The sequence below is a fragment of the Cervus canadensis genome, chromosome 17, assembly GCF_019320065.1.
Source record: "Cervus canadensis isolate Bull #8, Minnesota chromosome 17, ASM1932006v1, whole genome shotgun sequence".
Classification (NCBI taxonomy): Eukaryota; Metazoa; Chordata; class Mammalia; order Artiodactyla; family Cervidae; genus Cervus; species Cervus canadensis.
Genome location: NC_057402.1, coordinates 26517905 through 26531246, shown reverse-complemented (window position 1 = coordinate 26531246; position 13342 = coordinate 26517905). Strand labels below are relative to the sequence as shown.

Below are 13342 nucleotides of genomic sequence, written 5' to 3'. Positions count from 1 at the left end.
GTTGGGGAGATCAAGTTTGTCTATTTGGAATGCATGTATTAACCAAAGATTAGTTAACTTATTCAAAGCTTCTTTAAGTTACTATAAGGTAGACATACTAGTGCTGATTCTGAATTATCAACTGAACAGGCTCAACTACAAAGAATCATCACCCAATAAGTTTTCTCACGATGAGCATGAACAGTGGGAATTTGTAGAGTTCTTTTCTTGCTAGCTAGCACTATCTCACTGCCTGAAGTTATTTTATTTCAGTGTTAGAAGTTCAGCTGATTGTTGAGAGAAGGAAATCAAATACAAGAAAAAACTGCGTCGAATGTGGGGAAACTGTATAAACATTTAGAGATGGAGTTTCCACTGTGTTTATTTTAATAAATGTGATTGAGGAGGTGAGGTGGGAAAATTAATAGTGTTTCATTATCTACTATGATTTGGGATACAGATAGAGTTTTCAAAGACTGCTGAAGCTTACTGCCTGTGAGTGTAAACTCTCTTCTTGTTGTTGTTTAGTCACTGAGTTGTGACCAACTCTTTGTGATCCCTTGGACTGCAGTACACCAGGCTTCCCTGTCCTTCACTCTCTCTCAGAGTTTGTTGAAATTCATGTCACTGAGTCAGTAATGCTGTCTAACCACCTCATACTCTTCCACCCTCTTCTCCTTTTGCCTTCAGTCTTTCCTAGCATCAGAATCTTTTCCAGTGAGTCGACTTTTTGCATCAGGTGGCCAAAGTGTAAGTTTCAGCATCAGTCCTTCCAGTGAATAATCAAGGCTGATTTCCTTTAGGATTGACTGGTTTGATCTCCCTGCAGTTCAAGGGGCTCTCAAGAGTCTTCTCCAACAGCATAATTCAAAAGCATTAATTCTTCGGTGCTCTAAGGTCCAACTCTCACATCCATACATGATTACTGGAAAAACCCATAGCTTTGACTATATGGATCTTTGTCAACAAAGGGATGTCTCTGCTTTTTAATATGCTGTCTAGGTTTGTCATGGCTCTTTTATTTTACTCTTTTTAAAATAGAAATGAAATAATATATGTATGATTTTATTATATATAATAATTTTATTATATATATAATCATATGTAATAAAGTCATATGTATCTCTTCTTTCCTAAGTAGCAGTTGCTGTTTTTGTCAGAAAGTGAGCCATCATCTGGTGCATCAGTTTTAATGTAATTCTTATGCTCCTTTGCCAAACAGCCTCAATCAGTCCTCTCAGCGTCTCTCTTTTTTCCCCTTACCAAATAAGTATAGCTTTATCAGTTCAGTTCAGTTCAGTTCAGTCGCTCAGTCATGTCCGACTCTTTGCGACCCAATGAACCGCAGCACGCCAGGCTTCCCTGTCCATCACCAACTCCCGGAGTCCACCCAAACCCATGTCCATTGAGTCGGTGATGCCAACAACCATCTCCTCCTCTGTCGTCCCCTTCTCCTCCTGCCCCCAATCCCTCCCAGCATCAGGGTCTTTTCCAGTGAGTCAGCTCTTTGCATAAGGTGGTCAAAGGATTGGAGTTTCAGCTTCATCATCAGTCCTTCCCATGAACACTCAGGACTGATTTCCTTTAGAATGGACTAGTTGAATGTCCTTACAGTCCAAGGGACTCTCAAGAGTCTTCTCCAACACCACAGTTCAAAAGCATCAATTATGTGCTCAGCTTTCTTTATAGTCCAACTCTGACATCCATACATGACCACTGGAAAAACCATAGCCTTGCCTAGACAGACCTTTGTTGACAAAGTAATGTCTCTGCTTTTTAATATGCTGTCTAGGTTGGTCATAACTTTCCTTCCAAGGAGTAAGCTTCTTTTAATTTCATGGCTGCAATCACCATCTGTAGTGATTTTGGAGCCCAGAAAAATAAAGTCAGCCGCCATTTCCACTGTTTCCCCATCTATTTGCCATGAAGTGATGGGGCTGGATGCCATGATCTTAGTTTTCTGAATGTTGAGCTTTAAGCCAACTTTTTCAGTCTCCTTTTTCACTTTCATCAAGAGGCTGTTTAGTTCTTCTTCACTGTCCGCCATAATGGTGGTGTCATCTGCATATCTGAGGTTATTGATATTTCTCCCGGCAATCTTGATTCCAGCTTCTCCTTCTTCCAGCCCAGCATTTCTCATGATGCACAGTACCGTTATTTTGTCCACCCATAACTATCCCACCTTCCATTCTAGTTTGCTTCCTCTAATCCTATATGAACTGAAAGACAAAGGAGCCAAGCTTTGTTAGAACTGTGAATACAACAAGGGCAAAGCTGACAGCCAGGAGTCTGAGATTGGTCAAGTAGATTCATTTTGAACTATCTCTTTCAGGACCCAGAGCTCCTTTCTCTTTCTTAAGGGTCGACAGTTATGGTACAGGTGATTGAGTTGCTGGGATATGATGTCTGAGTAAATGTACTGTAGTATATATCCTTGTTTTTCCTTTCTCTGCCTCTTATGTAGTAATAAATGTTAAATTTCCTTTTCAGTCTTTTCTTTAAAATCTTTCAGATAAGCAAAAAAATAACCTTTTATTGCTTTTACAACTGAAGCATGGCAATCTCATCTACCATAAGTGTACTTTATGTGAATGAAAAGTTGTATGAAAATGGAGGGTTTTTAAAATCACACACTTTTAAATGCCTCCTGAGAGCAGCCTATTTAAAGATATTTAGTGGTGAATCCTTTTCAATAAGAATAATTGTCTAGTAGTTTATTTCAATTATGAATATAGGTTTTAAAATATTTTCCCACCTGTCCATTATTTTTTTCTTTGAGATTCTCCAAAAGCAAAAACATTTCAGAAAGTTAAAGGAATGTAATATAACAGAGAATATATAGCAGCCTTCAAAAAGTAATATGATTTAAAGCTCTAAACAGCAGTGTTTGTAGAGCTTTTTGGCTACATGCTTTTTAAATCTCATTTACATTTATGTAAAATTAGATCTATTATTTTACTGTTGCTGGCTGACATTTATGGTAATGTGAGCAAGCTACCCCTTTGTGGTTTAGGCTAGATTTAATCTGGTGAAGTCTGCTAAAGCTGGTGAGAATTTCATGCACCGCATTGTCAACCTTACATATGAAGACTTCTGAGCAGCTTTTTAAGATTCAGACATGTCCATAAAAAGAGATTTAAAAAATGGAGCTTTGTATTTATTTTGTTTCCATGGAAGTTATTATTTCCTACTCTTAGATTGCAGATATTCATTATATTAACCATCTTTCTAACAATAATAGCAGTTATAGTATGTTAGAAGACACTGTTAGGCATCTATATACTTTCAATGCTCACAACAACTTAATACAATGTATAAATAGTCCCCATTTTGCAGTTGAGAAAACTGAGACTCATAGAAGCTAAATAATTTTCCCAAGGTCACAGAAGTGATAGATGCCAAGATGTGATTAAAAAACAATTCTTCTCCTTCCAAATGTTGTCCTCTTTTCATTGTGTCACCTTCTGGTGGTTTAGTCGCTCAGTCGTGTCCGACTCTTGTGAACCCATGGACTGTAGCCCGCCAGGCTCCTCTGTCCATGGGATTTTCCAGGCAAGAATACTGGAGTGGATTGCCATTTCCTTCTCTAGTCACCTTCTGAGTCCTCTACTAATAGCTATGGTTTCTTCAATTCCTTCTAAGAAGTGAGTACAGTATTTGAGTGAATAAAATACAATATACTCTCAATTTTATTCTCATAACACATTTGTGAGGTATGTATGATAATCTCCATTTTTCAAATGAAGAAGTAGAAATTCATTTGCAGTAAGGAATTTGTCCAAGATAGTACCCGAGGCTATTTCCATACTCAGCTCTGAAACTGTAGGCTTGCATCCTTTTCCCAAGGCCATATCTTCTTTCCTTCTCAATTAATTGCAGACTTGCTTCAGTGTCTGTCTATTGTGTATATTTAGGCTGGCTTTCAGTTCACCTCCTTTTCATATTACAGAGATCTAGAGAAGAGGGGTGGTCCCACTGGTGTGCACCGTGGCAGCCATAATACAGAGGATTTTAATCTGGATTTGAGAATCCCCTGAAGTTATATCCAGAATGTGTGAATGTGCATTTTTGTGGGAAATTGAACAAGAGCTTTACTAGATTCTCAAAAGGTCTCTGCACGAAAAGCAAAGCATTAATCAGTATTAGCCTGGGGTTTCATTACTAAGAATGCTACTTTCTAAGTGTGACCTTAGGTAAGTTCCCTCATGTCTCTGAACCTCTCTCTCTGTCTGTAAATTAATATCATAATGAGAAGGATTAAATGAGATGATAATGTGAAAATATTTTGAAAAATGCCAAGTAGAATACAGCTATGAGTATTTATGTCTTCTGAAATGTCCTGTGAAAGTTGTCATGGTACTAATTGTCTTTCTTCTGCCCTTCATCAAAGGGTTGAGCCCATTTATGCCCTTTCCCTTACATAGCTTCAGGTAAATGTCACTCTTTGGTGACATCTAAAAATCAGCAAAATTTGAATCATAAGATGAGGATAGAGTTCTCAGCCTCAGCATTTAAGATTTTATGTCCTAGACTTTAGGAGACTGTTGTTGAGTCCTGGAATCAGGATCCTTCTGATGACTTTTATGGTGAATCTGACCTTCTAATAATCCCCTTCCCTTTTCTCCTGTGAACTTAAATGGAAATCTGCTCTCAGTAACTGGTCACAGCCATCTCAACAGATTCTGCCATATGCATGGAAGCTTAGTGCCCATTCTACCTGAATGTCTTCATTTAAAGAATGAAGGAAGTGTTTACTTGCAAACATGATAAACTTCTATAAAAATTAATGGGATGGAATATGTCAAATTATTTGTTAATTGTTAGCTGTTTAGATTGACACTTTTCATTGTTAGCTTTTAGGGGTTTGCTATAGGCAAATTTATTAATAAATAAAAGTTTCATCTTTAGCTTTTTGTCTTCTTTCTAATTCCTCCTTCTTTTGTCTGTCTTTAATTAGTCCCTCCTCTCAGCACCAGGTTCCAGGGCTCTCATTCTCTGTCCATAAAATCTTCTAATATTAGGCATTAGGAATTTAACTCTTCCAGTAATATTTAAAAACATAGTGATTAATTGGGAGAAGGCAATGGCACCCCACTCCCGTACTCTTGCCTGGAAAATCCCATGGACGGAGGAGCCTGTTGGGCTGCAGTCCATGGGGTCGCTAAGAGTTGGACACGACTGAGCGACTTCACTTTCACTTTTCACTTTCATGCATTGGAGAAGGAAATGGCAACCCACTCCAGTGTTCTTGCCTGGAGAATCCCAGGGACGGGGGAGCCTGGTGGGCTACCATCTATGATGTCGCTCAGAGTCGGACACAACTGAAGCGACTTAGCAGCAGCAGCAGCAGCAGTGATTAATTGAAAGGTGTGGAATGTGTTGAATTTGAGGCATCATTGGAAAAGCTGGGAGGGGCTACAGTACCAGTTAAAAAGCTCCAACTGGCTACTACCTACTCAACCAAAAGTCAAAACCATCTGCACATGTCCCCCATGGGCTTCTCTGGTGCCTCAGACGGTAAAGCGTGTGGGAGACCCGGGTTCAATCCCTGGGATGGGAAGATACCCTGGAGAAGTAAATGACAACCCACTCCAGTACTCTTGCCTGGAAAATCCCATGGACAGAGGAGCCCGATAGGCTACAGTCCATGGGGTTGCAAAGAGTTGGACACGACTGAGCGACTTCACTTTTTCGCTATGTGCACAACTGAGGAACCGAGAGTAATTGAAGCTATAAATATAAATAGTGTAAAATAGCCAGAGCAAGCAATAAGAGGAAGGAAGAGAGAGTGGACACTTAGGATTCAAAACTCTTAAGTTCAATAGCATTTCCTCTGGTTTGTGTAATTATAATTGTTCATTCAACTATTTCTACCTTTTGCCTTTGGTTGAGTCCAGGACACAGTGATGAACCTATGATTGACAGTTAATTTTGTGGTTTCATTCTTTTTGTCAAGTAAAAGTCTTAATATTGGATGTTAAAAGTTATGCTGTAAGATATACCTGGTAAAGGCTTTAAAAGTAGAAGTAGAAGCTTTATTGTCTTATAATTTCTACATTATAACCTCATAATCCTAATATGAAATGACTGCGTTTGGAAAATTAGAACTTCACATCTTTAAAAACAAAGACAAAGGGGAAAAGCTCACCATAAAGCTTGTGTACTTTGGTTGTCATCCAGTTCCTTTACTTGGTAATGATAGATTAAACAAAAGGAAGGGATTTAATTTACTTGGTCCTCAGGCAGGAAAATTGTGCAAAAGGATATGTTACTATGAACTCTTCAGTGAGATTGTAAATTACTTGAGGACATAATAGTAATAATGGTAGACACGCATTTATTATTTACTTTTTGTATTACAGTACTTCACATACTTTATTGTTAACCTAATATGCCCCCAAGCCCTTTGAGGTAGATACTATTATTATAACCATTTTACAGATAATGGAAACCAAGCCTGGAAGGGTTAATTCACTTGCCCAAGGCCAGTGCTAATAAGTATTGGAACTAGGATTTTAAAGCTTACTTGTCTGACCTTAAGGCCCCAACTCCTCACCAGAGAGTGCTTCTGCCTCCCTTTTTTTTTTTTATCATTACATCCCACAGATTTCCCAAAACTATGCCTTACACTAAGAACCAAAGTATTTGTTGAATGATACTCCATTGGCTGAAAAAATTCAATCTCAACAGTTTTGTGGAAATTGAAACTGTGTTAAAGTAAGCACTTTCAGTGGTTTCTCAGCAAATGACAATCTAACTGACTTTCAGTGTGATATATTGAAAGTTTAAGCTTGGGGATAGTCCATTAAAAAGCAAAGGTTAAATGTAGCAAATTTGATTATTATGGAATCTTTATTTTGTGTAGTGAGATAGGTTTATATCTCTAATTTAACGTAAGTAAGAACTAAGAGATTATAGAATGATGGCTCAGCTTGCCTTAATGTGCTTTTATTTACACAGTAAAATTTTAGACTTAAATACCTAGAAAAGCTACTAGGAGAGAAAAGGTGTTAATATTTATAAAAATGCATAGGTGAAAATAAGCACTTTTGCGGGGTGGGGTGGGGGGGTTGCCACGCTGTGCAGTGTGTGGAACCTTAGTTCCCCAACCAGGAATGGAACCTGTGCTGTCTGCAGTAGAAGCAGAGTCTTAACCATTGGACTTCCAGGAAAGTCCTAAAAAATCACACTTTGATTTTAAGAGAAATATTTCTTTATAAAGTATATGTTATTTCCATTTTTAAGCAAAATCTGTTGTTTCTGGTGACTGAAACCCTTTTTAGACAGTACATTTTGATTAGAATTCCTTGTATTTTGAATTTACTGTTTAATGTGTGATGTGGCTTCCGTCGGTAAAGTCTGTCTGCAATGTGGGAGTCCTGGGTTCAATCCCTGGGCTGGGAAGATCCCTCAGAGAAGGAAATGGCAACCCACTCCAGCATTCTTGCCTGGAGAATTCCATGGACAGAGGAGCCTGGCGGGCTACAGTCCATGGGGTTGCAAAGAGTGGGACATGACTGAGCGACTGACACTTTCACTTTCTTTGTGATGTGGTGGGCTTCCCAGGTGGCTCAGTGGTGAAGAGTCCACCTGCCAGTGCAGGAGTCGCAGGTTCGATCCCTGGGTCAGGAAGATCCCCTGGAGGAGGAAATGGCAACCCACTGCAGTATTCTTGCCTGGAGAATTCCTTGGACAGAAGAGCCTGGTGGGAGTCCATGGGCTCGCAAAGAGTCAGACACAACTGAGCGACTGAACACACAGCCCGCACATGTGACATGCCGGAAGGAGCTGGGCTTTGGAGTCAGGCAGACCCAGTTGTGAATGTTCTTCATCCTGCTAACTTTGTGACTCAGCAGACAAGTTCAGTTTCTTCATCCAAGTTGAGCCAATGCTGTTTATTTTACATACGTGCGATTGTGTGATTACTTACACTAGTACTTAGTACAGTATGTACTCAGTAAAAACATATAAGGTCTTATCCATGTTTTGAGAGCTATTCTTCTATTTAAAAGAAGAATGTAAATGAAATTTTAACACTTTCCTGGTAAAATAAAATATAATTCACCCATTAGGGAACAAACATAGTTTTTTTCTTTTTTTTCTGGGAGTCTGACAGTATTCTGCTTATTGACATAGGTGTTGAGTTACAGAAGTGTGTTCACTTTGTACACTTTCATTGCTGTGTGCACTTAGGATCCATGCATGTATTTTTAAAGAAATTTAAATACATATCACCAATGAAAAAGTAGCACTTGAAAGTAGATTTACATGTCATCTTCTTACATTGTCAGGTAGATCTTTAAAGTATTAAATAAAATTACTCAGTAATTAGTTTTTTTAAATTACACTGTTGTTTCTAGATCAAAAACTGACAAATATTAAATATATAACTTATAAAGAAAAGGGGTCAAGTGTTTGTTTATTTTTAAAGGTTAGTAGAAAAGGAGTTAATATAGGTTGAATAAGAAATTAAATCAGGTCTTTTGAGGAAACCACAAAAACTTAATAAATACAAATCCAAATATATCAATTATTAATATTAACATAAATAACCAATTACTCCTTTTAAAGTCAAACATTTCTGATTATAATCATTGGATCTTTTTCTAGAAGTAGAGCCAAAATGTAAGGTGTAAAGTAGTAATGTGAAACATGTATTTTATGTAATTATATATGATATGTTTCAACAATGAAACAAGTAGCATGGCAATATATATATAGACAATATACACTTAGATGTTTGTCATTGTTGTAATTAGTATAATTTAAAGTTCCTTAATGAACTGTTTTCCAGCATGTTGATTGAGAGATAACAGACATGACTGACCTTTTTCATTCCTAACTCCCAGAGGGAAATGCAAGTAAATTTTTTACTTTAACATATACATGTACCTATTCTTTTTCAAATTCTTTTCCCATTTAGGTTATTACAGAAATTGAGCAGCATTTCGTGTGCCATATAGTAGGCCCTGTTTATATGTATATGTATATATAATTCCTATGTATCCACAGATACTTACAAGTATACATATGCACACACATAAAGGTAGCTATATGTGTATGTACACATTTTTCTTCTTTCTGATATAATATGTGGCAAATATTTAAATTTATGATGTGAGTTACAAATATGGGTTTCTTTTTGTGGCACAAAATTATATATGTGTGTGTATATGTATATAATTATATGAAAAAGTGAAAATGTTAGCTACTCAGTCGTGTCTGACTCTTTGGGATCCCACAGACTGTAGCCCACAAGGATCCTTTGTCCATGGAATTCTCCAGACAAGAATACTTGAGTGGGTAGTCATTCCCTTCCCTTCTCCCCTGACCTGGGGATTGAACCTGGGTCTCCTGCATTGCAGGCAGATTCTTTACCGTCTGAGCCACCAGGGAAGCCCGACATAATTATATATATCAAAATAATTCTTTTGCTTTTGAAAATGCTGATTTCTAATTATGTTGTGTCAGCTTCATAATGTAAATAGGGGTCTATATTAAACTACTTCTCCAAATGGAGTAAATATTTATTTTTGAGTGTAGTTTTAAAAAAATAATCAAGATGTGTGAAACATGGTTAAACATCAAGTCAGGGTAGTTCAGTTCAGTTCGGTCGCTCAGTCGGATCCAACTCTCTGTGACCCCCATGGACCGCTGCATGCCAGGCTTCCTGTCCATCACCAACTCTCGAAGCTTGCTGTCCATCAAGTCGGTGATGCCATCCAACCATCTTATCCTCTCTTGTCCTCTTCTCCTCCTGCCTTCTTTCTTTCCCAGCATCAGGGTCTTTTCCAGTGAGTCAGCTCTTTATATCAGGTGACCAACGTATTGGAGTTTTAGTTTCAGCATCAGTCCTTCCAATGAATATTCAGAACTGATTTCCTTTAGGATTGATAGGGTAAAGTCGGGGTAAAGAAGCCTCAAACAGTTCTTTTACCATCCAGAGTCAAGGAACTGGTCTGCCTGTGTTCAAAGCCCAGCTCATCTCACACTAGCTGTGATGCTGTGAACAAGACTCTTCATCTTTCTGAGTCTTGGTTTTCTTGTCTATAGAGTTGGAAATAATGACAGAATTTACCCCTTAGGATAACTTTGAGGATAAAATGAAATAATACTTGGCCATTATTAAGTACTCAAGTAAATTTTAACTATTACCATTACTTCAAGTGGTGCTGGTTGTAATGGTAGTAGAATTAGTGTCTACGCAAGTATAGAAATGTATAAATTAACAGTTTTAGAGAACCTTACTATTGTCTTACAGTTACTTTTCATAGATAAGGTAGAAGAAATAAGTAGCATTTGCATTTTACTTGTTTAAAACTTTGAACTACAAATGCCATGACCCTTGTTCTAACTGGACTGTGCAGGCCAGTTGTGGCCCACCTGATGCTTGGGAGCTGCTTCTTGTGTTGTGTTGTACTGGGGTCGTAGAGATGGACAGTGTGACAACTGATTGTAGGAATTCTTGCATGGTGCTTAAATCTCACCGGATGGAGGAGCCTTTAGGTACTTGGTGCTGGTATCAGACACCATTCTCAGAGAGAATGACGAAAATGCTTTCCAAAGATAAACCTAGGATGGTACAGATAGTCTTTTCAAAAATGACTAACAGCTCTTAATGCCAAAGAATTATGGCAGTATCCCACTCAGGATATCAACTTTTCAGAAGAGGAAGGTTAATTTTTCTGCAGGTGGACTGGGTTGCTAGTTTGCTGAAACAGGAATTAAGAGTTTGAAAAACAGTAATTGCAGCTACTAAATACTGATTTTTTTTTTTTTTTCAGAAAGTCACCTTCCAAATTGTTACCCCCCAAATAACCTAAAATCCTTTCTCCTCTGCCCCACCTGCAATAAAGCAGTATCTTCTCACTATTGAATTTCTTCATCACATTCTGTTCAACTCAGTAGACAGCGACGGCAGTTTGTGAGTCACTTGATGTGTATTGGGGAGAAATATACAGCAAATAAATCTATTCTTTTCCAGGCCAAAGCCTACCTAAGGATTGCTACTGAAGTGGTAAGAAGATTGCCACCACCTCCGGAGTCATTCCCCAAGTGTCTTGGAAATTTGCCTGGTCATTGACAGTTAAGACCTTTGGAAATCAGCTGTATGGTGGTGAAACCTTCAGAACAATAGCAATTATAATTATTTTTCTTGTATTTCTAAAGAAATAATGTCCAGTCTTCAGATTTGATTTGCTAAACAATGACTCACAAATAAAAATTTTACATACCAATGCTTAAATTAAAAAAAAATTTTTTTTAATGCTTAAGAATATTTTTGAAAGTTGTTGTGTGCCAGCATCCCAGAACTGCATTTTATTTTATTGAACTATCCCCTTAAGGAATCACGAGTTAATATTATACGCCCAACCTTCAATTCAGGAGAGAACCATGCTCTTTCTGCAGGACTGTAGAGTTAAAGGATTTACTGAGAATGAGTATGGATGTGAGTATGACAATTCTCCATCAGGCAGTGTGGTCTGGGTCCTGCATCTAGAACTATCTTGGACCCTTTCTTAATACAGATGAACTTCTGCTTTTTCATCTGGACTAGACTCTCCCCTAGACTTTATGAATCTGAATTTCCAGGGGTGGGTCTGGACATGTATATTTTTAACAAATAAATTATAATGATTTTGATTGTTTTGATTATGATGACAATAATAATAATAATAACTAATATTTATCAAGTGTTTTCTTGTGTCCTTATAGTTACTCTTTCATTGATAGGAGTGGAGTACTGTTGTTATCTCTGCTTTATAGATGGGGAAGTTGAGATGTGGGAAAGTTAAGTATTGTATTGAGTGTTACTGTTCTAGCAAGTGGAGGTTTGAACTTGGGCAGTTGGATACTGGATCCTTCCTTTTGTACACCACACGGGCATTTGTTTATTTCAAAAGAGGAATGTGAACATAGTGGTCAAAATTTCTCCAGCTTATTTGACCATTAACTTTCCCACCTCCCCTTCCCCTTTAGGAGCATTTCATGAAGTTCATATTTCAAAGAACACACCTTGAAAAACATCTTTTCTGGTTGAGGCTCAGAGAGAGAGTCAAAGGCTTCCCAAGGTTAAAAAGCTGTAAGTACTGATAAGAGTTATTAGTTAATCCTCACTTATAAGGAGGTGGTCTGTGACCTTTGGCAGATGCCTGAGTTTCTTTTCTCTGTAGTTAAGCAGCCAGAAAATTAGGTGAAGAGTTACATATCATTATAAACATGTTTTTGCACACTTATTTTCACATTAAAAAACTATGCATAAATGTTTATAGCAGCTTTATTTGTAATAGCCAAAACAACCCAAAGTTTTTCACTGGCTAAGTGGTTTGACAACCAGTAATATATCCATGCCATGGAATACTACTCAGTGATGAAAAAGAACAAAGTATGAATACATGCAACGACCTGGATAAACTCCAGATAATTATGCTGAATGCAAAAGTAATCCCAAAAGGTTGTGTACCATATGATTCAACTTAACATTCTTGAAATGACAGAATTACAGAAATGGAGAACAGATGAGTGGTTTTCAGAGGTTAAGGGGGAGGTTGGTGATGGGGGGAGGGAATTGTGTTTGTGGCTGTACAATGGCAACATGAGGGATCCTTTGGAGGGTGGAAATGTTCTGTATCATGACTATATCAATGTCAGTATCTTGGTTGTGAAATTGCACAATAGCTTTGCAAGATGTTACCACTGGAAGAAACTGGGTAAAGGGCACAATGAAATTTCTCTGTTTTATTCCTTACAAGCTGCATGTGAATCTACAAATACCTCAAAATAAAAATAAAAGTATAATTAAAAAAAAAAACTTGTGCTGCTATATTTGAACTGAAGTCTTCTGGACCAAATTATCCATGCTAATTAAAATCATGAATAAAAGTATTTGTGGACACACAGTAATCATCATTCACCACTCTGAAAAAGGAGAAATGACTTTAGGTGGTAGATATGTAATTGTGTTTTATTCTCTTTTTGGAAGAAGGCCTATGTAGATAATCATTGAGTACTTCAAAATACCAAAAAAGCAAGTAGTCAAACCAAGCTTAACCCTTCCTGGAAAAGGAATAATTTAAATAAGCTTCCAGAGGTGTCTAAAGTTGTGTACCAGAATTTAATACATCTGATGGAGAAATGAGAAAGAGTTTACTCGTAAATATGTGACTTAGAGAAGATTCACATATATAATCATCTGCTCCCTTCTCCCTCACCTATTAGTCTCTGCCGATGCTTCCAGGTAAGTCACTGAAAAAACGAAACAAAACAAAACAAAACTGTGGTTGGAGTTTATACCCAGGTTCAAAAATGAAGGAAGAGAAAGTAGCTGTGGGAGCAATAATGAAGCTTATTCCAAAATTTTGCC

The 13342-nt window shown here is 37.6% G+C and overlaps 1 protein-coding gene across 3 annotated transcripts in view; it reads left to right on the top strand.

Annotated features, from left to right (window-relative positions):
• NUBPL (nucleotide binding protein like) overlaps positions 1-12790 on the top strand; it is a 229357-nt gene extending 216567 nt beyond the window's left edge. For 2 of the 3 annotated variants that reach the window (XM_043490248.1, XM_043490249.1), the window contains exon 11: positions 10964-12790. In XM_043490248.1, coding sequence (XP_043346183.1) covers positions 10964-11062 — 99 coding nt within the window. In that variant the 3' untranslated portion in view covers positions 11063-12790. Of the gene's footprint in view, positions 1-10763; positions 10909-10963 lie in introns of those variants that run through there. The other variant, XM_043490250.1, reaches the window with a different exon arrangement.
• The last annotated feature ends 552 nt before the right edge of the window (positions 12791-13342 follow it).